The following is a 25014-nucleotide window of genomic DNA, read 5'->3' as shown; positions in this document are numbered from 1 at the left end:
CCATTTTAATGTCTGTTTTTTGACAGTGCAGCTATAAAAACAGACATTTTGCTTGCAATATACTTTGAGTGGGTTTTGTCCACCTCTTTCAGATATTGGGTATCTTCAACCTCTTTCTGCCTTTCCCTTGTGACTTTTTTCAATTATGCTCTGGGTCAGCCCAGTGGAGAATTCATCTATCACCTAATGCAAGCGACTCTTTGGGTGTATATTTCGCCTCCACTTAAGTGCTTTCATTGAACTGTCTGAGAGACTATTGCCCTCTCGGTCCACTGCTTCTGGCTTCCTTCAGTTTGTCTTGAGTTGCCCCTTCCTGCCCCTCCCTCCTTTTCCTGTACATACTTTCTTCCCACGTCCACCACCATCTTGTATCTTCCTGTTGTTCCCCTTGTGCTTCGTATTCACCGAAACCACCACCCTCTGATGTCTCCCTCCTATGTGTGCTGCTTGTTTGCCATGCCTGCAGTCCTAGGAGCTTCTTAAAAACGCTGCTGAGACTCGGCATTTTTCCATAGAAACAAAAGGTGGGCTATACTGAAGGCTTCCTTGCTTCCAACCTATTCTCTTTTTAGCTCTCTGTGGTTGTAAAACCTCTTGTGGACCATGCCAAAAACGTCCAATGGGTTTAGAGCCAGCACATTGCTTACCATTGCTTGACTTTTTTTTCATACCAACTTTTTGCTTCTAATTCAATTCCTTTCCATCCTCTTCTTGTGTTTAGCTCTCGCCTGGGGCATAAGTTATTTACCATCCTTCTGAATGGATGACTTTTATCTTTCCTCTGCTCACATCCCGAGTACTGCTTTTTCTAAAAGCATTCTATGAGGGTTTGTGATTTCTTGCTCTTTCTCTCTCTCGTGTAGCCGACCCCAAGGCACTCCATGTTGCTCATTCTTTCACACCACCTCAGCTTGTCCATACTTTTCCTCTACCTGGACTTTTTTACTTATTTTAAAACGTATTTCCGCATCATGGGCCAGATGTGCGACCATTGGAAATTGCGACTTGCAATATGCGCCAAATTGCGAGTCGCAATTTGCCACTCGCAATTTCCAATGTACAACAGTGTCTGAGACGCTGTTTGCAATTCCTAATGGGGTTGCAAATTGCATGCCTCATGCATATTAATGAGGTTGTCACAATTTGCGACCCCATTGGGAGTGGCTGGCCCTCCCAGGGATGGTGGCCTGCAGTTGTTTTAAAGGAAAAACGGATACATTTAAAAAAAAAAAACAATGAACCGTTTTTGTTTCATTTCTTTTTTGTTTAACTTTGTTTTATTAATTTTCAGGTACATTACAATAAACGCATGCCCTTGTTGAACATCCATCATTCAAATACCCTGCCCCCTCCAGAGCAAGGATTGTACAGGCTCGAAAGTCATATGGAAGTATAGTGTCCATGAGAGTCTGTTTGGAGCAGGCCTTGGCAGTCGATGCGCCCAACCACCCCATGAAGTGACAAATCCCCCCTCCTGAACCCTCAAAACTCCCAACTCCCACCGCCCTCCCTCCTCTCCCTCCCCCTCTCCTGGTGTGTCGCTGTTTTGCCCTGTACGTGTGCAAGAACATAGTATCTACCTTTACCCATCATGTGGGGACATCCTCAGCGGAGGGTATGTCGGTAAGCCGCAGCAGGCGTAGGTACTTCGGGCATATGATTTCATTGAATTCTGTGGTTAGCAGGGTCAGGAAGGGCTGCCAAACTGTAGTAAATGATGCTGTGGATTGCGTGAGGGTTGCCTGAATTCGTTACATACCCAATATATACCATAGTCTATGGAGCCTGCCTGTGCGTGTGGGATGCCTCGAAGTACCCCATAGCGAAAGGATTTGCTGAACTGCCGTCCCCCCATTGCCAACACCATTTGCTTTCCTCTGATGGATTTTAGTGGGAAGGTGAGTGCGTTCGGAAGACCTAGTAGAGTGTAGGCCGGAAATCGAGGAATGTCTGTGTCAAAGTGTGCGTTTATGTTGTCTAGAACCTCTGCCAAGTAGTCCATCACTTCTATACAGTCCCAAAGTAGGTGGGTTAGAGTCCCTGTTTCGTTGCAACCCCTCCAGCATGTGGGGCTCCTGCGTGGGTTGCCTTTGTTTAGTCGGGCTGGCATCAGGTACCAATAGGAAGCAACCTCAACCACGTTTCTCTACTGGCCGTGTTCCTGGCAGTGTGTTGTGCTCTGTAATATATATCCCCCCACTCGTTATCCGTGAGGTTTCTCCCTAGCTCGGTTTCCCACCTTCTCTGGCCCGCCGAGCGGTGTGGAAGCGGCTCGAGCCGATCATTTTGTATAGGTCAGTAACCACCTTCCTATCGGTCTTTTTTGTGAAAAGCCATTTATCGAAGGGCGTGAGTTGCCTACCTACCAGTGGCCGCGTGTCTTGAAAGCGCTGTGGGGCAGATAGATTATACATTTATTTTAGGTCATCGAGTTGGATGAAGCCATCCCGTGGTGTGATAGGTGAGGGGAAGGTGGTGAGTCGCCCTCTGAGCGCCACCGCTTCCACACTCTGAGTAACGTGCGAGTAATGGGAGACCTATAGAGGTATGCCAGTCTATCAGGGCGTTTCAGGAACGGAATCTTCCAAAGCAACATCTGGGCCATCGTTCTGTCTTGGAAGAGCCATCTCTTTTCTGACTCGTGCGGTTCCATTCTAAGAGATAACATAGCTGTGTCGCTTGGAAATACCTCCGTAGATTAGGAATCCCCAGACCCCCCTCTTGCGGCGCCCGTGGAGCGAGATCTCTGTGCATCCGTGGACGCTTCCCCGCCCATACGAACTGCTGTATTGTGTCTTGCAACTTCTTTAGCATTCCTAGCGGTGGAGTCACGGGGATGGTCTGGAATATGTATAGGACCTTGGGCAGCAGGGACATTTTGATCGCCGCTACACGTCCCAACAGTGAGAGCGGTTGTTGTCGCCATTTCCTCAGGTCTCCCTGAATTTGGGAGTAGCGATCCGAATAGTTCCGGTCGACAGTCTGCGCTGTACTTGGTGTGAAGGTGATTCCCAGATATGGGATCAAGGTGCGAGAAGACAGTCAAGGGTCCGCTAGTGGACATGCGAGCATTGCGGCCTAGCGGGAGGTCCTGGACTTACCCGTATTCATTTTGAACCCCGATACCTTCCCAAAGGCCTCCATTTCTTTCAGAAAAGCTATCACGGATTGCTTAGGATTATCCAGGGCCGCCAATATGTCATCGGCGTAAAGGCTAATGGTATGCGGTTCGCCCCCGAATGTGATGCCAGTTATATCAGAATTATCCCTGATTCTTTGCGCAAGGGGTTCTATGTAAAGAGCAAAGAGTAGAGGCGAGAGTGGGCACTCCTGTCTAGTGCCGAGTCTGATGTAAAATTGTTGCGAACCGATGCCGTTGACGCAGACAGATGCCTGGGCGTGTCATAGCAGCTGGCAATTTTAACGTCATCTTGGAGCTCCTGCCCATGGTTGCCCTGAATAGTGGTGATTTTAGACCTCTGGACCCGCGCCCTGAGCTTGCTCGCTAGCAGTCGCCCGGTTTTATCGCCTCCCACGTAATAAGTATGTCGCAGCTGAAGGACCGCGTATTGCGTGCGATCTAGATCCAGTCCCGCTAGTTGCTCCCTGGCCGCTTTTAGCTGCCGCCATATCCTGGGGGCCCCTGTGCGGCTGTGTACTCTCTCCAGTTCCGACACTTGCGCTGAGAGCGCCTCCCTTTTATCCCTACGATCCTTAACCTTGGCTGCCGGGATCACTGACATAATATCGAATACACAAATATAGCCTTTGTATCGAAGAAAAAATAGAGAATGCAAAACTATCAAATTCCTATCTACAAACAGGTAAGTACAAAAATATTGTTTAAAAAAATATAGTTAGTAAAAATATCGAATTTTTTTAAATGTTTTAAATGTAATTTAAAATTAATGAAATATTAAATATAATTAACTAAAACCTACTTAAAAATACTTAAATAACATTAAAAGTATTAAATATTTAAAATTATAAAAAAAATACAATTTTATTTTTAAATACGTATATATATATATTAACATAATATTAATAAAAAATATACAATATTTTTACAGTAGGATAACGGGAGGATAACATTTACTATTACCACTCCAGTGAGTGCAACAGTAGGGAAAACGTTGGATAGCGTAGGGGTAAAAATTACTATTCCCACTCTAGTGAGTTCAACATTAGGGAAAGCTTTGGATAGCGTAGGGGTAAAAATTACTATTCCCACTCCAGTGAGTGCAACAGTAGGGAATGTGTTGGATAGCGGGAGGGTAAAAATTACTATTCCCACTCCAATGAGTGCAACAGTAGGGAAAGCGTTGGATAGCGGGAGGGTAAAAATTACTATTCCCACTCCAGTGAGTGCAACAGTAGGGAAAGCGTTGGATAGCGGGAGGGTAAAAATGACTATTCCCACTCCAGAGAGTGCAACAGTAGGGAAAGCGTTGGATAGCGGGAGGGTAAAAATTACTATTCCCACTCCAGAGAGTGCAACAGTAGGGAAAGCGTTGGATAGCGTAGGGGTAAAAATTACTATTCCCACTCCAGTGAGTTTAAAAGTAGGGAAAATAATGATTTAATATATTAATAAAAATAAATTAAATATCAATACCAATAAAACATTAATTAAAATTAATTGCCAATTTAATATTATGGAATAATTAATCAATTTTAAATACAAATACATATTAGTTATTACAATTAATTACCTACTCATAATTAATAAACTAATTTTCAATAACAAAAACTAATTAAAATTACGAAATAATAATAAAAATTAATACAAATTAATAATTAACAGTAAATTAATTACCAATACACAAAAATTATTTTGAAGATGTCATTAATTACAATTAAATTACTTCCCACCCTATTCCCCTATAAACCCACAACCCGCTACAGAAAATAAATTAATACAATTAACATAATTATCAATTAATAAAAATTAATTACCAATTAAAAATTAATTAACAATGAATTCAAAATGAATACCAATAAATAAATAAAAATATTTAGTTAATTACAATTAACTACTACCCACCCTATTCCCCAATAAACCCACAACCCATTACAGAACTAAAACGCAAAATTAAATAACATAAAATTCCCGTTAATGTGGAAGATGTTACTTCTCGGGGGAGCTGCCTGTGTAAGGCGATTCGCGTACTCCCCCCCATTTTGCGACACACCGGAGCCCTCCCCGCCCCAGGCCCCCCATTCCAACCCCTTACCCCAACAAGCCGCCCCCATCCCCTCCTCCCCAACATACCAATTTTGGAATTTCACCCCTCCGCCTCCCGCCCTAACCCCAACAAGAAGCCCCCAACAGTGTGTCATAGACCCAGGCCTGGAAACTCGTATCACAGGCCTTTGGTGAAAGTTCCTATTTATTTATTTTTATTTTAAGAGTTTTATATAGCGCTGGCTAGACCCAGAGGTATTAGAGCGCTTTACATGAGGTTCCACAAAATTACAAGATTACATCAGTTCCAATTTACATCAGTTGCTAGACAAACAATTACAAGAGCATAGAAAACGAGATAAGTGATGTGTAGAGGGAAGGGGGTCAGGGTAAAGGGGTGGGAGGGAGATACGGCATAAAGACGAAGGAAAGTCTGCCCAAAGTCCGGCTGGGAAGGTGACGGTCGAGGGGGCAGTCCCAAAACCTATCTCCTATATATCTATCAGGTAGCTCTATCGGGCTTTGGCCAAGTAGCTAGGTCTTAATGGCAAACATTTAAAGAACATGGAGGGCAAAATAAATGGAGCGTAGAGGTGAGGGGACAAGGAAGGTGAGAGAGAGGGAGGATAGGGGAAGAGACAATGAGGGGAGACGAAATGAAGTATGGCTAAAGGCCGACTGGGTAGGTGACAACCAAGGAGGGAGTCCTCGGCCCATCTCCCCTATAGCTAAACCAGGTAGCTCCATCGTGCTTTAGACAAAATAGTTCAGTCTCAATACATTGACCAGCGTTGTGGTGGGGCAAAAGTGTCCCCATCATTCAGGCAAATCATTCCATTGGCGATGTGGCCTTGGACACCTCCTGGATGGCTAAGGCTCGTTTGTGTGACATAGGGGCCGATTCTGATCCGTTAAAAAGCGCTCCGAATAGCCGTTCAGAGCGTTTTTCCCATACGAATCGTACCCTGCAACGTCCCCCGTACATATTCGTACCAGGAGCTGGACTCCGTACGAATTGTACAGAGACCTTACGACTCTAATCTCCGTACAAGTCTCACTCAGAACCCGCTGCACGCAACATCTGTACGGTTCGTGGCTGCTTTTTCCGACCCGGCAAGTACGATTCGTGTCTGGTACGCACCGTACAACCCTTTTTCTACGGGAGCTGAAAACAGCCGTAAAAGCAGAGTTTGCCCCAAAACAGGTACGGACCCCCCCCGGGTACAGCGCGTACCCCCCATGATCGCAGGGGTACGGCGCATACCCCTGCGATCATGGAGGGGATCCGCGCCGTACGGTATGTATGTGTTTTTGCCCTTTTCCGTACGAATCGCCCTTACCTGACGTGGACCGTACGACTCGCGTCCTGATACTCCGGTCTGGATCGTACTCGTCGGGTCGTACGGCGTGTGTACGAGTCGTACGGAGAGAGCTCCAGATGCGAGTCGTACGGACGGTATTTTTTCCGGATCGGAATCGGGCCCATAGTGTTCGGATCTGGTTTCAGTTCCGTAGCGGGCGATCTTCTTCGGCCTACTCTTTGCCACCCTTCCCGTGAGGGTTGTTGGGATAGTCGTGGTGAGGTTGAACCTTTGTCGTGTTCAATGCCCAGAAGGGCGCAAGTGTCTTGAAGGGATTTCAATTGTTGCAAGGTTCCGTTCCATTTGAAGATCAGATGAAATGGATGTCCACATGAGTAGGGAATCCCCTTGTCCCGCAGGATCATCGTGGTGACTCTGAAAGCCTTTCTTTTTTGAAGTGTGATGGCCGACAGGTCTTGGAAGAGTGTCACAGGGCAACCCTGGTATTGAAGAGGTTGTTTTTGTCAGGCTTCGTGAAGGATTCTCTCTTTTAAAGGGAAGTCTGGTAAAAAGGCCAAGATGTCTGGTGGCTGAGCGGGCGTGCTGCAATTTTACTCTGTGTGCCCTGAGGATGCAAACGTCAAAGTCCGCGGGTTCCCCCAAAATCTCCGGAACAAGCCTTGCAAGTACCCGGTGATGTCCGCCCCTTCTGCCTTAGATGAGACGCCTCGGACCCGAATGTTATTGCGCCGGGACCTGTTTTCGAGATCTTCGGCGTGCGCTTGTAAGTCGACTTGTTGGTCCCATAGGCGGATAAGTTTTTGCTGGAGTTGTTTGATTACCTCACTTCTGGTCTGATTTGAGTCCTCGATGGCCACAACCCTCTCGCCCAGTCCATCCACCTCACAGCGTATCTCCCGAACCTCCCCGGCAACTTCTTGCTTTAGCGTGTGGAAATCTTCCTGCAGGGAGTTGAACAGTGTCTCTAGGAATGACTTGGTGATTGGCACCTCCCCATCTCCCGAGTATGCAGTGCTTCAACACAGCCGAAGAGGGGGACCCTCTATCTCCCTTGGAAGGGACTTTGAGGAGCATGTCTGTAAGCTTGCGCTCACCCTTTTTCCTTGTGCTGGCCATGCTAGGCCGTCATTCTCTGGTTCTGTTCCCACTTTGGTCTACTGGGCGCCAGGGGTCTGCCCTCCGCGTCTCGGCTGTAACTTGTCAAGGCACAGGGAAGGGAGGCGCTCCGCGTGGGCTTCGGGGGGACTCCTCTTCACACCTGGGGACTGCATGGTGGTGCGGGTGGGGGGGAGGGGAAGCGGCCAACACCAACACCCGGACACCATTCGATGGCCCCCGGCATCCCCGCCGCTCTGCTGTTGCCGCTGGCTCTCGGCCCGATGTGTCTTTCTTATGCTGGTTCCCCAACGCCGGCCACCGGATTGCTTGGGCCCAATGGCTCTGTCTGTTTATGCCGCCTCTCACCTGGATGTGGCCCAGCAGGTCCCGCCACTTGCTCTGCCTCCGTGCTGTGGGCCCAAGGTGTGGGGGCTTGTCATTGGCCCCGTCAGCTCCTAGGCGTGAGCCCTCGGGGGCCCTCGCAGCTGCTGTAGACTCTATTAGATGGGGGCGCCCCAGGTGAGCGCACCCCCGCAGTGTCCGGCCACAGCACGCCGCACCTCCCAACTGGTGTCACTCGGTCTAGCTGGCGCCGGGGTCTGCGCAGGGGCCCAGGCCTGACCGTTGCTTGCCTCCTCTCCGCTCCTTTAGGCCACAAGTGCCGCTCCTCTCACGCACCCGTGACAATGGACTCCAGCGGGTGACCTTCGGGAGTCAGCGCCTGGATCTCCGCCCCTCCGGCGTAGGCCTCACTGCCCCGGCCTCGTTTTTCACGCCTCCGCGCATGGTGCGGCCTTCCTACTGCTTGCTGTCCGCGGGGGCCTCAATTGGACTCTCATTGCTCCGTGGGGTCGCTGCAAGCGTGATCTAGCAGCACTCTGATGCCGGCGACGCACCGCCGGCAGGCCCGCCAAACCTCCTGAACTTGGGGTCTATCTCTCCGCCCCGCTCGTCTGCTCTGGCGCTCTCCCCGTTAGGGCACCATTTTGCGGTATCCGAGGTCGGGCTCTCTGGGTCACCGCTGCGTCTCCTTAGCCCCAGAATCGCATGTAGAACAGGCGCGAGTGTATGATCGCTTTCCCGCCAACTCCTGTGCTCCGATGGGGAAGTTTTATGCAGGATTTGGTAGCCTGGAACGGGGAGCGTCCTCCTAGGTCTCCATCTTGGTCTGGCGCCCCTTTATTTCGTTTTTGGGACCACTGCCTGCTACAAAACAATGTTTGTGCACCCATTCACAAAGGGTCCCCCTTCCCATTTGCAACTGTTTTACGAGTGGTAAACTGCGAATGTTTTGCGACTGCGCAAAACATTCTTACATAGGTGTTGGACTCGCTATTAGGACGCCCTTGGAACACCCCTTCCCAATAGCGAGACGCTAACCCTATTTTGTGAGTCGCTATTTAATTAGCGACTTGCAAAATTGGGTTAGTACATGTCCACAGGTATTTTGCGTGCGTTAACAGGCCTAAAACCCATTTGCGACCACAAACAAAATGTTGTACATCTGGCCCCACGTCTCAAGCTCCTCCATTCCTCCCTCAGCCACTGTGCACTGTTCCCACCACCATATTGACTTCTCTCTTGCCCACTCCTCCATTTGTTCTCCGCCCCTCCAGAAGCAATTTCTTTTCATTCTTATCAGTTTTTTCCTGGGCCGGCTGCAGCCATTTGCTTCTTTACATAAAGCACCTTCGCACAAGTAAAAATAGTATTACATGTTTTAATAAAGTCTGTAGATATGGGCATTCACTCATAGTGCTTTATGAGTCCAGTTAAAACCTTTGGTAGTGGTCGGATGAAGTGTAATCAATAGGCCAGGATGCAATTTTTACAAAAGGGAACATTAGGAACGTGTGATAAATGGTAGAGGAGGTCATGAAAATCAGATTGGCGAGTTAAAAGGGTGTAGCCAGACTCTACATTTTATCCCAGAAAAGTTTGTTTCTTTGCATCATGTTACAATTTGCGCTCCCCTCAGTGTTGACTGTAGTGTTAACACTACAGTAAACAAAAAGGTTACTCCCCTTAGTGTTGACACTACATTCAACACTGAGGGGAATGCAAATTGTGCACTGCGTGTACCATGATGCAAAGGAGCCAACTTTTGTGGGATATAATGATGTGTCTGACCACATCCTTTTCCCTACCTATACTGATTTTCATGACCTCCTCTACCATTTATCACATGCTCCTAATGTTCCCTTTTGTAAAAATTGCATTCTGGCCTCTACAAAAGATTTTAACTGGACTCATAAGCACTACGAGTGACTTCCCATATCTACAGACTTTATTAAAACATGTAATACTATTTTTCACCAGTCCTTCTTATCACAAGCTTATTCTAGTTTCTGTAAAAACAATTTGCACTTTATCTTGCAACAATATACAGACTGCTTGTTGATTTCTTCCTTCCACAACTCCCTTTGCAGAGTCACACCTTCGAGCTCGAAGTGCCCAATTGTTGGTGAACCAAAGGGTACTTCAAGAAGGCTTCTGTCTTGTCTCTGATGTAACTCCTTGATTGGAGATTTACGCACAGCTACACTATTTTAAACCTACATTGTGTAACCACTCTCCCCCTTCTGCCCTGTGAGCGAGTTTCCTACCAAGAGAGATGAGCGCATTATGTACAGGATAGACGGAGATGTGCATACATTTTGCACAGGATAGGGAGACATATGCACATTTTGTGCATGATAGAAAGAGATGTGCATATTCTGTGCAGGATCGGTGAGAGTCACACATACTGGACATGACAGGAGATGAGCCCATATCTCTAGATGACACAGGGAGATATGGGGGCAGTACGGAGAGATGTGCTGATTCTGTCCATGATCGGGGTGATGGAAATTTACCCAGAACAGAACGAGATTGTAATTGTAATTGTAATTTATATTTATATAGCGCATTATCACCAACGGTCTCTAAGCGCTTGCTTTGGGAACCCGTCCTGGTTTTTCCCTGTGAGATAACCCGTACTGGGCACCCCCAAGGTGAAAGCCAGGCATCCCGCCGCGGGGGGCCAAAGTGGAGATTAAGCAAGCTATTGCCCGGAGTTGCAGAGTGTGAACCCGTGATTCGAGCAGGCACCGAAGCGAGAATTATCGAGTCCGTGGACATTTTGGGCTCAAGACCCTGCCGCGTCGGGAATTGAACCCTGGTCCTGGGTCTGACCTTTGCTTCATGGTCTGCCTCCTCTAACCATTGAGCCACACTTCTCCACAGATGTGCACACATTTGTAACAGACAGAGGGAGAAGAGCACAATCTGTACAGAGAACAGGGAGAAGCCAACATAAATCTTTGCAGGTAAGAAGAAAGCACAAGCCGTACCTGGCGTTCTCACCGCTCTCCTTTATGTCTTCATCTTGTCTCTCATCTGTGCTATTAGTGAGTATTCTTTCTGCGGAGTTTGTAAAACCTGGTAAAAAAACACACCGGTACAGAGGATTGTAAACTATTGATGCTCACATTGAATGTGCAACAACAGCCAACTCATCATGTCACTGAAATCAAATGAAGACAACAAAACAGTGATAATTGAAACGTTTAGGCGAAAGCTTCTTGATCCCCCTCCCTACCTAGCAGCACCCACTGTTAATTATGCCACACCCAGTGATGTATTCTCACAGCACCCATTGCACAACCCTGTGCACACCCATTGCATAACAAATAGCAACCTACAACTTGAAACACTATTGAGATAGCACTTAGCTCAATAGAGTAGTGACAACCTGGTCCCACAGCAGCACTCAAAAATCGTTGGACTTCCTTGGGGACCACAAACTCATGGTCAGTCATGCTCATACTATCTCCTGAATTTCAAAGAATGAGGGCTATATTGACATCTTACCATCCAGATGTGATGGGCAGAAGCAGTACTGGGTGTTTAAAGACACCACTAGAAGAATCTTAGTGTCTGTCTCTCCAACACCCAACATCATTACTACAGCCAAAGAGGCACTGGTGTGTCCCTCTTCTATTAAGAGACAAGGGCAGATGCATTTTCTGCGACTTTTTTCACTTCACGCAGGCACACCTAACTTGGGCTTGGTTTAGGCATCCTTACACAATTCTGGTTCTGGTGCTGATGACTTGACCCTTCCCTCTTGAGCTTCATTCCCTACTGAGGAATGTGGCAGCTTCCATGGCATTCTAGAGATGTTGTTGACTATGTTACTGGAAATTCTTTACTCCCCCTCACTTAGGGCCTGATTTAGAGGTGAATGGTAATGGAAAACTTGCTAAAAATCTGTGAGTTTTCAAAAAGCTAACCAATTGCTTTCCCTACCCCATCTGGAGGTGTGGAACCACTTACTTACTGATGGTGGAGCCTCAGCAGGTTCATAGCAGGCAGCACCTTGCCGGAACGCCAGCCATATCAGGAATACCTGTTTCATGGCCTCAGAAGGCCTACATGGTTTTCACAGACAGGAAGAAATGCAACAATGTCCCCAGAAAACTGCCAGAGCATGAAGTGCATTATTTTGATAAAAATACTACTGACCAAGAACACTTCTGGCAAAAAATCACACCACATGGGCATTAGTATTTTAATTTGGCAGGGCAGTCTTTGCCGGACCAGGGTAGGTGGGGCCTTCACTGACCTTGTGCCCTGGTGGCCAACCGCCTTCACCTAAATGAGGCACTTGATGTGTCCCAGGCCTTGGTCACTGTGCCCTACCCAGTTCGCTACCTGCCTATTGTCAGCTGTTGCCTGCTGATGGAGCCAAGAGCTGCCTCATTTTCAAAGGACAAAAGTCCATAAGAGGACGGTCAACAAGAGTAAATACAATGCATCATAAACTCACCTATAAAAGTTTGTTTCACCCCATGAATTCAGTCACCTATGAGACCCCTTGGAAATAACTTGGATTATTAAAGTTCTTGTTGTAAATGGGTTTGGGTGAGTCCAAATCATCTGATCAAGGCACCTTTCACTTGCTAATACTCCTCTGGTCACTTGTGTTCAAAACAAAAATTACCATGTCCCAAATAGAAGATAACTCAATGAAGCCCTTGCCGTTTGGGGCCAACTCAGTTTTTTAATGTGCAGGTAATTATAAAACTCATATAAAGCTCTGGGGCCATTGGTAAGGGTGAGAGAAGGTTAAGTTGCAGCTGCAATGAATGAGTGCCATTTACCTGCTGCCCCCCCATCTTGAAACCAATGTGGGCCTCCAGCAGCTTGAGCACTGACATGCTTAGGCTGAGAGCAGTGCAATCAGACAACCCATGGTTACACAGTAGTATTTGTGGTGGAGACTGCTGTCTACCACTGGTTCCAAAAGGCCTCGGGTAATATTGCTTTGCATTTGGATTATATTGTTCTCCATTTGCACACTAGATTCTCCGTAGGGTAAGCAGTCTACATTTGTTTAGTAGACCAAACTTGAGTCGGTGTCGTTTTGCTTACCACTAGTGGCTTCCATGCCTTTGTTGAGATTTGCTTGGGTGATAAGAAAATCTGTGGTGACAGACCTTGCTAGTGGTGAAGTAAACATGTTCTACAAATCCTCCTTGCCAGTATGCCGGCAACTATAAGTGAGTACCATCACCATTTTTAAAAAGCTGTTTAAAGATAGTTTTATATACAGGATGCAGTCACAGATGAAAGAAAGTTGAAGAAGTGAGGGTTGTTCATTTGGTGGCAATTGAGGTTGACTGAGTAAATGTTTATACCCAAGATGATCTTCAAAAGAGAGTAAAGAAATAACATGTGTTGGTATGTCCAACAAATTTCTTCTTTGATCCGGTTCCTGTTGAAACTTTGGAGAGGAGTTGTGTGAAAACAGGTTAATTATGGCTAACTCAAGTTTTGTAGTAGTTTTAATGGACTTTAGCAAGGCTGGAGTTGGAGGTACTGTGTGTGGCATTTTTATGGATGTGTTTTTCCTTGAAGGAACATCTTGCACAAATGGCAGTAGTAATGGAGTGCAATTCAGATCTGATAAAATTAAAAGGTTTTCATAAAGAGAACTGATGTGAACCACTAGATTAACTTACTTTACCACCCCAGGAGTAATCGCTTCTTTGAAAGACCTAATCTCCTTATTATAGGGCCAGATGCCCTTTTTTTTACTCCGCCCCAAGACACTTTTTTTATTCCCCAACATGATGTGCACAATGGAACTGAACCTATATCCATGAACCACATCACAACATCCTGGATTCTCCTGGAGTTTTCGACAAGCATGTCTGGATATTTTCATAGTTCTTTGTGCAAGAATTCCATGGTTTTCATAGACGTTCTACACACATACGATGCCACCGTAAATGGCAGTTGATGACTCACCATACCTTGGATGGACGGTCTAATGCTATTTCTGTCATTGTCACATCTGCTAAGTCAGTGCTTCCAAAGGTAAATGTGACTGTGACTTTCCCATTAGGAGTACTGCTTTCCATAGAAAGCAGAGGATTGTGGACAGGACAATCATATTTTAAAGGCTGATGTCAAGCGATTGCTCTCCATGAAATGAGGTCTTTAACTTTAAGTGTTATCTTTTTTTGGTGTGTTGTTTTACTTGACTCTCTAATGAAGGGGGATATGTGTAGCATGTGGATTTTAACATCCCAGCATTGCTTTAAAGCATTCCTTATGCAGCAATGTTATATTATTTGTGAGGTTAACTTAGGGCCTGATTTAGATCTTAGCAGATGGCTTATTCCGTCAAAACGGTGATGGATATCCCTTGTGCTGAAATCTAATTTTCAGCAGACAGGATATCCATGACCGTTGTGACGGAATAACCTATCCTCCGAGATCTAAATCAGGCCCTTAGATTCCACAACTGATAGGTGACCGGGGCCATACATAGAATGTTTGTCTATAGTTAAAGCTAAAACATGAAGTAAAAGTCCTAGAAAGTGATTATTGACTTTGAAATATTAATGATAAACACAATAACTAAATTGTACCCAAAATGCCAATTCAAGGATATGTTTTCCACTTTTCACAGCCATTTTGACATAAAATTAGAAAACCATCCCTAGTTAAGGATTACTTTTCAAACAGTAAACTTTAAGTTGAATTTTGTAAGCTAACTGCGTTACCTTTTGTGCCTCCTGAAAGTGTGGAAGGATTTTACACTGCAATTTCTGAATCTGAATATTTTATCCAAAATAAAGAAAAATTGACCCTCTTACTATTACTTGAGAACACCTGAATTGGCTCTAAAAGTAGGTCGGGTTGCAGGAGGAAGCCAAAATACACATACCTGGTGAAGAATCTGTATGGACACGGACCCAGATGTTGTAGAAGACCAGCAGGTTAACGAGACCAGGAGCAAGAGGAATCCAGCAAAGTCCAGAGTGTCCAGATGGATGAAGTTGAAGTGGTATGTGATCTGAATCTTATCCCACGGCTAGTCCAGGGTCCCACACATAGGGAAACCCTTAAATACCCTTATGAAAGGGATGGGACGATTCAGGGGTCCCTCCCAGAGGAGGAGCTGGACAATAGGGAGGATACTCCCATGTACTTTATCTAGTTTTGCGCCAGAGAGGGAGCCAACAGCTTCCTAAACTGGTTTGAACTGGAGTATGCAAGGAGGGCACCAAATGTGCCCTTCAAGCAGTCTCAGTGTCAAGCGCCCCATCCTAGCCCAATACACTAAACCCTGTCTGGGAGGTGGTCACAATTCCCTGTGACAGGATATCTATTGTTCTGCATTCCCCTGCTCGAGCTTGGCTCAGCAGCTGGAGGGCAGAAACACGTCTCTGGTCATCAGCAGCCCTAGCTTGCTGTCCGGTTCTGGAAGACTGGTACCGGGAGCAGTGAGAACCTCACGGAGTAGCTTTAAAGTTCATGGGGTGTGGGGGTATGATTCCAACATGTTTGATACCAGGGTTCATTCTAGCCAGTTTAGAGATGGTCAGCTCGTAATCACCCATGGCAACTCTATATATCGTAATGGCTGATGCACTTACAACCCAGGAGAATGGACTTCAAAGGTTGTATGGGGTGCCCCGCTCATGCAGGGTCACCCTCACACTTAGGACCCAGCACCCTGACTTCAGGAATTGGAAGGCTTGCCTTAGGGGGGACTTTTAGGTTTTAAATGTAATGACCTCGGATATAGGGAACCCTAGCTTACACAGGCTGCAATGGCAGGCCTGAAGTCACAATTTGAGTGGTCTCTCATGGGGGGTATAATACATGCTTCAGCCCATGGGAGACCCCTGGTGTACCTATGTCCTGGATACCTTAGTACCATATACTAGACACTTACCAGGGTACACCAGTAGCCAATCTGGAGTGTACCTAAGTACTCACCATGTCCAATTTAGGGAGGAAGCACAGAGACAGGGGTCCTGGTTAACAGAATCCCAGTCATACTAGTCAGAAAAACATAATGACACCAGCAAAAATTGGGGGTGACCATGAAAACAGATCCTACTTTCCTACAGACATGTTTAGTAGAATAAACTCAAAAGACCAATCAGGGAAAAATGAAAAATGCCAATTAGCGCTGACAGACAAAAATGTTGCCAATCAGGAGGAAATTTTTTAATTGGTCTAAGTACAGAGGTGCAGTGAACACTGAAATACTATATGGTACTGCAAAAACACAAGTCCTATCCTCACCACTGATTACCAATGTTAGAAATGGAGCTTCTGGTTGGCCAGGGTAAGTACCTAAGGCAGAACTCACCACACTACTCAGTGTAAGCTATGGATACACACCTAGGATAACATGTGTTCACCGTCTGGTAACTTGGCACAGAGCAGGCAAACTTATCATAAAAGGCAATGTGTAAAGTATTTGCACTACACACACACACACACACACAGTAATACAATGAATACACCACAAAAAAGACTGCACACAGGTTTAGAAAAATAGGGAATATTTGACTGATTTAAATATGACCAAAAGAACAAAAATACACATCATACTGCGCTTTGCAAGTAACTGAAAGATCTGCTAGAGACATCTAGCCGCAGATTCCCTAACTTTTGAAATCTCCCCAAGCGCCAGTCTGGATCCGGAAATTTTTCAGCAGTATCTATGCGTGTCAGGGGATAACGTTATACGGCTTTGTGATGATGATGCCTCCAGATATGAAGTCATTGGAGCCACATAAGTCCACTACGGCGTGCGGACGTCAGTTTCTTCTTTTCCATGCGACAACGTTGATCCGTTGGGTGTTTTTCGGCCTGCTGCGATGATCTTTTTTGTCAGAAACGGTGTGCTCCATGACTTCTGGGCTTAAGTTTTGTGGGTCCTATGCTCGTAAGATGTCTGGTACGGACCTATATACTATCTGTATGTGGTGTCTGGGTGAGCACCACAAGCTCGAGTGTGACGCCGGTCAGGGATTGGAGCCAAAGGTGCGGCGAGAGTAGCGCATGAAGCTTCTGATGGCGCAATTGTCCTTGCTCACATCGATGATCTTCTTCCTGAACCAGAGGTCGTTCCCGGGATCTCTGCTGTTCACCCTGTGGTCAATAGCAACGTTCCCAATCTCCATTGACATCACACAGTAAGTGGCGTCATAAGAAGTCGAAGGCCCGATCCTCCATGGTGTCTTAGACTCGTGAGATGGGTGTTTGTCGGCATAGTGTTGAGACTCCTACTTCTGCATCATTCTCGAGCCTCCCGGTTTTCCCCCGGAGACGGAGAGACCTGGAAGCAGATATACGAATCCTATGATGCTCTGCATCTGGTCTTTGGGTCCTGGTCTCCCACTGGAGCGCCTGTGGGCCCCAAAGAGGTCGTAGGTGCTGTAACTGCATCATCACCGGCGCGTTCGCCCTCAGCAGCAGTTCCAGCCTTGGCTAAGGCACCGGTGGGCAGTTCTTCAGGGCCACCAAAGGCGCTCGATTCCGGCATACCATTAGTAGCCATTTCGGTGCTGGACATAGCGGCACTGGTAGACTCCAATCTGCTGTCGGTATGCACTGTGGAGCCATCTTTGCCACGACTTCAGTTACCAACGCAGGCCCAGGCCGAAGTCTCTTTTCCTTCTCACGTGGACATCGGCATGGAAGCCAGTTCCTCTTTGGCAAAGGTCTTGAGGAGAGTTGCTGATGTCTTGCATCTTACTCTGCCTGCTGTGGAGAAAACTGTAGACCCTCTAATTGAGGTTCTACATCCCGGCCAATTAGGGGTTACGCCAGTGCTACATTTCTGTGATGCCCTTTCAGACATTTTGTTGGGGGCATGGGCAAAACCTGAGTAAGGTTTGCCAGTGGACCACATCATTGCCCACACATACCACCCTGCCCCTGGGTGACCACGCTTGCATTGTTTGGCAGCCGACCTACTACAGCTTTGTGGTTCAGGCCATAATGTCATCCCCTGAGATGGGGAACCTCTATCATTCCTCTTTTGATAAAGAATCCAGGGAACAGGGGGGCATATTATCTAGATGTGCGTTAAAAAACGCACATCGCACATTTTCATATCGCCGGAATTTTTTGGCCGTGATAGCGCGTAATTATCAACGCACATCACGTAGGCGAAATCAAATCCGGCGATAGTCGGCGATATGGAACATTAGCGCATGAAAACAAGCGGCGTTTTCACGCGCTAATGTGTGCCTTGATAATATGGGGGGTTGGATTCAGCTTTATGATCCACACCCCCATGTTATTTATGCCTAACACCTGATCAAAGCAGGCGTTGGGAGACCTGCGATAAACGAGTTTATCGCAGGTTTCCTTCTCCCGACGCCTGCCTTGATGATAGGATGTTAACACAACCAACCACGTTTTACATGTGTTTGGACGTGGGAACGCCCACCCTGCATCCCATTAGCGTTATCTATCGCCCCCAGCGCGGGGCGATAGATAACGTCAAGAATACGTCTCTAACTCAGGTTAGAGACGTATTGGGAATAGTGCGAAATTAAAATAAATGCGTTTGCGACTTTAAAAAGTCGCTAACGCATTTATCGAGGGCTTGGTAATATGTCCCAGGATTCTTGAGGGAAACTGATTTTTTTCCTTGACAAGTGCAGCTTTACGCTCCACTAATACGGTTTGCACCGTCTGACCCTGTGGGAGTCTTTGAGTCAATTTTTACCCTTGTTTGCTGAGGATAAGAGGGACAGTTACAACAGCTGGTTTCAGATGGCCGTCTGTGAGAAAGTGCCATCTCTCTTGCATGGTATGCCCCCAATTTTTGCTGAATTGCTGATGTGCTTTGACTGAGTGTTCCTTGGCCTCCTGCCAACCAGGTGCCCAGGGTCTGTGTTCCTTCCCTAAAACTGTGTTGAAATTAAAACCCAATTGGCATCTCTGATCACCTGGCCGTGACTGGTAACTGGTGCCCTAGGTACCCAGGGCCTGGTGACCAGAGAAGACCCCTAAGGCCTGCAGCACTTGTTGTGCCACGCTTAGGGGCCCTGTACCCTGATACACACACATTGCCTTTGCAGGCTGAGTGTCTTGGTGCAGAACTAAACAAAGAGTCAACATGGTACTCATCCCTTTGTGCCATGCCCACAAACACACTGCCCTGGCATACTTCAGTCCTCCCTCTAGCTGGGTGCACTATGCCAGTGGTGTGGGCATAGGTGCATGAGCCCTGTGCCCCTACAGTATCCTGGCCTATTCCTGGGCACTGTAAGTGCAGTGCTGCCATTGAAAATATTTGGTGCTGGGAGGTTGTCATTACGAACTCCACAGCACCATGATGGCTTCAATGAAGACTGAGAAGTGTGATATCAAACTTCTCAGCACATTAAACCCGCACTGATGCCAGTGTGGGATTTAATGTAAAATGCACGGCAGAGGGCATCTTAGAGATGCCCCCTGAAAGCTAGCCAACTCCCAGTGTCCTGACTGCCTGGCTATCGAGGCTGCCACCACCAGACATGTTTCTGGACCCCTGGGTTGAGAGCCTGCTGCTCTCGGGGGCCTGAAGCAATGCACATCCTGGGATGAGGTGCCAAGCCTCCTCCCCCAGGATGGGCAGGGGAAGCTTCAAAGGGATGCTGCCTTTGTGAGCTTCTCCAGGCCACTTCCTGTACTCGTTACATTTAGGGTAAACCCAATGGTACTGGGACCTGGGTATTCAGCAGTACAGAAAAAGACAGTCCCAGTAAACAATGTTAAGAATCAAGAACGTTTACACAATTATTCACAATACATACAAAGAAATCCATACACTAAAGGACTGAGAGCTGTTGTTTAATCACACCCTCAACTTTGCAAATATATGAAATAATACTTTCAGGAATGCATTGGCATTGTGCCCAGAAAGAAGGAAGGGGGGTAGTGTGGAGAGTATGTGAATTGGTGAAGGATGAAGTGATGTGGACAGATAAAAGGATTGGTGCAGTCAAACATTTCACATTTGGCGTCCAATATGTGTGTTATTTAGCCAAATAGGGTGTTACAGTTGTTGGCCTCCCGTGTAGTGACTGGCAGCAGACCCGCGATTCAGGCATGGCGCCACTAGTATAACCGGAACGGGACCGCCGAGGAGCGATTGTGTGCCCTCGTGCGATGCACTTTTTGGAGTTGAGCAGATTTTAACTAATGGGCCAGGAATTGATTACATATGGCCGGCCTAGATGGAACAAACCAGCTCTTCAATGCTATATGTGCTGGTAGTGCGCTCTCTCCTCCTCGGAGCCCATGTCCCTGATCTTCTCTTGTTTCTGCCCTCCGGGTAGGGCCCCCTTTGGTGCCCCACATACCCCTCTCCCGCCCTTCAGAGTCCTGAGGTAGACCCCATTGTAAGGTGGAAATCAACCTACGCTGTCCAGGGGTCGAAACGTCGACATTCCTAGCTAAACCAGCCCACAAACAATGGTCAATTTTTTACTGTGTTTCGCTATATGGGCTAGGCCAACAACGGTAACATCCTATGTGGCTAAATACCATTCATATTGGATGCCAAATGTGAATTGTTTGACTGCACCAATTCTTTTATCTGTCCACATCACTTCATCCTTCACCAATTCACGTACTTTCCACACTACCCCCCTTTCTGGGCACAATGCCAATGCATTCCTGAAAGTATTATTTCATATATTTGCAAAGACGAGGGTGTGATTAAACAACACCTCTCAATCGTTTACTGTATGGATTTCTTTGTATGTATTGTGAATAATTGTGTAAACATTCTTGATTCTTAACATTGCTTACTGGGACCGTCTTTTTCTGTACTTGCTGTACTCAGCAACTGGCCCCCACCGGTTCTGACCCCCACTCTGGCGGGAAGAACGGCAGGAAACCCTAAGTGAGGAAAGGGGGTATGCCAGTCTATGCCAACTCCACCCCTCATGTGGGAGAGGCGAGGTGAAGTACAACTCCGGGCTCCGGCCATCTTGAGGATGGGGAGTCCTGCCCAATCAGAGATAGGCTCCTGCCCCCCTCCCACAGGAGAGGAGTAGGCTAGGGGTTGTACTAACCCCAGGACAGGGACCCATTGGTCCCTGTCCTTGCCCTACCTGTAACGCCCCTAAATTTAGTATTTAGGGGCACCCTGAACCTTCTTTCCTCAGATCCCGATTGCAACAAGAAGAACAAGAAACAAGAAGACCTGCCGTGCAGCTGCTAACAAGAGGACGACAGCCACTGACTTGGCCCCAGAACACTACAGGCCTGTTAATCCTTGAACCTGCTCCTACTAGTCAAAGTCAAAGTCAAAGATAGCTTTATTCGATTCCATTTTAAAAATCATAAAAGCACATTATAATACACAGTAAAAATGTAAATGTCATTAATACAGCCCAATATAAAATGCAGTTCTCTTTGAAATTCAATGCATTGTTAATCTGCATCTAATAACACTTTTTAAAAACATTGGTACTAGGAACAGTGACATTTCATCTTGTAACATTTGGAGTTTCAGGAGGGCAGGTCTACACTGTCTCAGGCCCCAGTTCTTCAGTAACGGTAGCAAATATCTTTTCCTGAGAAGTGAGTAAAATTTACAGAATAAAATACAATGTATCGTGGACTGCTGGGAAACATCGTCACACGTACACAAGATCAAACCTTTAGACCAATTATTTGTATCTGGAAACGTAAGCAGCCTAAAAAATTACCTGTCCTAAACAGTGATAATAAAATCCGGCTATAACTGCTCTGAATAAAGGTTAGATAACACTGCATGCCAGGGCCCTGCAAAATTAATTGATTCTGAACGACAGACACCTGTTTCCCCTCTAGCTGCCAGCGTTTATTTTCTAAAAACACAAGACAGGATTCTTTCAGCACTTTTCTGGTAATTGAAGTTAACGAGGACGGGGAATCAAAATATTCAGGGTGACCAATCTCTGTTAGAAAGCCCTTTACATAGGAAAGCCAATCAATTTTATGAGCCCCCTGATGCTTGAGGCAATGCTGGATTATTCCCCTATTAAGCTCAGTTGCTTCAGAAGACCAGACCTCATGCCATAGCAGGACAGGGATGACTTTAATTAGATCTGAAACATAATCCATGGCTAACTCTTTATGGCATACATAGGTGGATGTTGATTTAGGAACAGCTAATAGGTACTGCAGAAAAGCATTTTCTCATGATTGAATTACTCGGCAGTCTACGGTCCCCCATATGCCAGCTCCGTATATTGCAGTGGACACACATTTCGCTTTATTAATATCAACCAGAATGTGTACCGGCCGACCCCCCCAGCTTATTAGCAAAATGTCTTACTGCTCCAATCGCACGTGAAAATGCAAATTTTCTCGTGTTGGCGGCTGATGACTAAGTACCCTTTTTATTAAAAATAATCCCTAAACAGGAAAATGTGCTAGTTGATTCTATCTTTGACTTCTCTAAGAAACTATTACATTGTATGTTTAACTTGGATGAGCAGCACATAGTAAAGGTTTTCTCAATATTAATCTTTAAACTTCTGGCTCCCAAATAATCTGAAAAAATGGTTAGCGCTCTCTGAAGGCCCACTTGAGTCCTGGCCATGATTACCGCGTCGTCCACGTACATTAAAATAGGGGCTGGGGTTCCTCCAATTTGGGGAAAGTCCAAGTTTTCACGCGTTAGATGGTCAGCCACGCTGTTTATATAAAGGTTAAATAAAAAGGGTGCAAGAATGCAACCCTGTCGGACTCCTTTCATTATGGGGAAATTTGATGTGCATTCACCCTTGCTCCCAAATCGTACTTTTGCCCCAGCCCCTCGATATAATTCTTTGATAAAATTCAGGATGTTAAGATCAATGCCAAGATGTATTAAGGAGTCCCACAGAATTTCATGGCTCAGGCTGTCAAAGGCCGAGCTCAGGTCGACAAATTTCATAAATAAGTTGCCTTTTTTTGCTACCACGTGCTTGCCCATAATTATAGCCAAATTTAGCCCTTGTTCGACAGTCCCTAAACCTACTTTAAAACCGTACTGAAACTTTGAAAGGGCACCTGTTTCATCTGCCCATGACTGTAGTCTATTTAATATTACTCTACCTGCCACCTTCATCAGGGAATCTAATAAAGAAATAGGCCTATAGCACCTCGGGTCTTTTCGGTCTCCCTTTTTAAAAATTGGCACCACAATTGCCTCTTGCCAAGTCTGTGAAAATCCTTTTTTATTGCAACTATTCAATACATTAGTTAGGAGGGTTGCCCATAATTTAGTGTTAGACTTATAAACATCTACCGGAACCCCTTCCTTGCCTGCGGCTTTACTAGCAGAGCTTTCTGTAATCGCTAGTTCCACTTCAGATAAAGAAAATTCAATATCTAGTGGGAACAGTCCCTGCGGGTTAATCTCCGCTGTCCCAGAAGCTTCAGAGTCCCTTAAAATCACGGACTCATCTTTTTTATACAGTTCGGTGAAGTAAGTTACCCATGTGCCTTCCTCTATGGCAATCTCCATTGAGTCTGTTTTTCTATTAACAAAAAAAGGGGCATTCACCGCCTTCCAGAAGGCAGTATTGTCCTTCAAAGTACATGCCTTATGAAGCTCTCTCCACGCCTCCTTCTTCAGTTCAGTTTTCCTATTTTTTATTGCAGAATGATAATTAGCTCTGGCATTTCTTATTTTGGGAACATGTTTTGGTTCTTTTTTAAGCATTTTCTTTAGAATCGAGTGCGCTTTACTACACGCTGAATCGAACCAGCCCTCCACCTTGGTTCTCGCGCCTTTCCGTAAGGTTCCAGTTAAAGTTTTGCAGATTTGCTCAGAAATCTTCCGGAAGGCTATTGTAACTAAAGTAGAGTCAGTAATGTCAGATAGACAGATCAAAAAATCTTTGAACTGACTTTTTATTAAGCTTTCAAGAAAGGCTATAGGCTCGACCCTGTTCCATTTTATTGAATAACCATTCACTTTTGCTAAGGCTATCCCATATTGGTACAAGTTATCAACTACATTATTAGTCTGACTATGACTCGATCTAAAGTTTAGAATAGTACGAATCGGAAAATGATCACTCATTTCAATGTCCTCTGTTTTAAAACCGAGAACATTGCAAGAGTGGCTATTGGAGACCAGGGCGAAATCTATCACTGAGTGGCACCCCCTGCCATTAAAAGTTGGTTGAAAAACAGCCTGTGGTCTGCATAACTCATTTGCAAACCCCATATCCAACTGAAATAAAAAGTTGTTAAGAAAGTTCCCAGTAATAGAATGTTCAAAGTGAGTACAAGGATCGCCCTTGAGGTTAACCAGCCCGCAGATGCCTAGGTCACTATAAGGACATAAATGACAATTTAAATCGCCCGTCAATATAACACAATTGTCGATCTGGTTGGTTTCCGATGGATTTTGCTAAATATTTATAAGTACATCAAATACCTTGCTTAGTTCAATCTTCGGAATGTTATTGTAAAAATTAATCAGGGTAACATGTTGATTGCCTCCCACTTTGAGTGACAATAACTGAAAATAATCAGACCCCGTGGTGAGTATCTTAGCCGTTACATTTACAGTGTTAGATATAAAAGTACAAAGACCTCCTGAGTTTATGCCCCTCCTTGACTGCTTAGCCGATGAAAAGAAAGTACGAATACCATTTTTATGAATTTCAACCCGCTCCCAGCATTCCTGTAAGCAGATTATATTAAAACTTTCTATAAATAACAGAAAAGCCGGATCCTTAAGTTTGTTTGATAGGCCCGCTATGTTCCAAGATAGCGGGGCGATATTTTTGCCTTTTGCTGCTATCTCTCTTAACGGGTCTCCCATGTTAGGAACAACTATACTGTTATCGCATGGTGTAAGGGCGGGGCATACTTCTGGATCCCCTGACTTATCTGGTGTGACATGGTCTTGGTCGACACCAGATACTATAACCTCCAGACTACACTCAACCCCTACAGTGTGCCTGGTAATTTCAGCAGTAGTTTCTCTCCCTTTGTCTAATAAGATACATAGATTTCGATAGCCTTCACCACAGTTACCCACATCATCACTTCCCACTTTCAAATCATGAATTTTGACAAGACTTTGATTACATTTCCCCTCATTAATAACAGTTGTTTTCTCTT

General features: G+C 45.8%; 1 protein-coding gene across 1 annotated transcript in view; it reads right to left on the bottom strand.

Moving 5' to 3' along the window:
- LOC147712880 (triggering receptor expressed on myeloid cells 2-like) overlaps nt 1-25014 on the bottom strand; it is a 696111-nt gene that overhangs the window by 209071 nt on the left and 462026 nt on the right. Inside the window, exon 4 of the mRNA XM_086923542.1 lies at nt 10938-11025. Within this exon, the coding sequence (XP_086779668.1) occupies nt 10938-11025 (88 nt within the window). The remainder of the gene's footprint in view (nt 1-10937; nt 11026-25014) is intronic.

The sequence above is a fragment of the Lissotriton vulgaris genome, chromosome 5 (assembly GCF_964263255.1).
Source record: "Lissotriton vulgaris chromosome 5, aLisVul1.2, whole genome shotgun sequence".
NCBI lineage: Eukaryota > Metazoa > Chordata > Amphibia > Caudata > Salamandridae > Lissotriton > Lissotriton vulgaris.
This window is presented reverse-complemented; position numbering and strand designations above follow the sequence as displayed.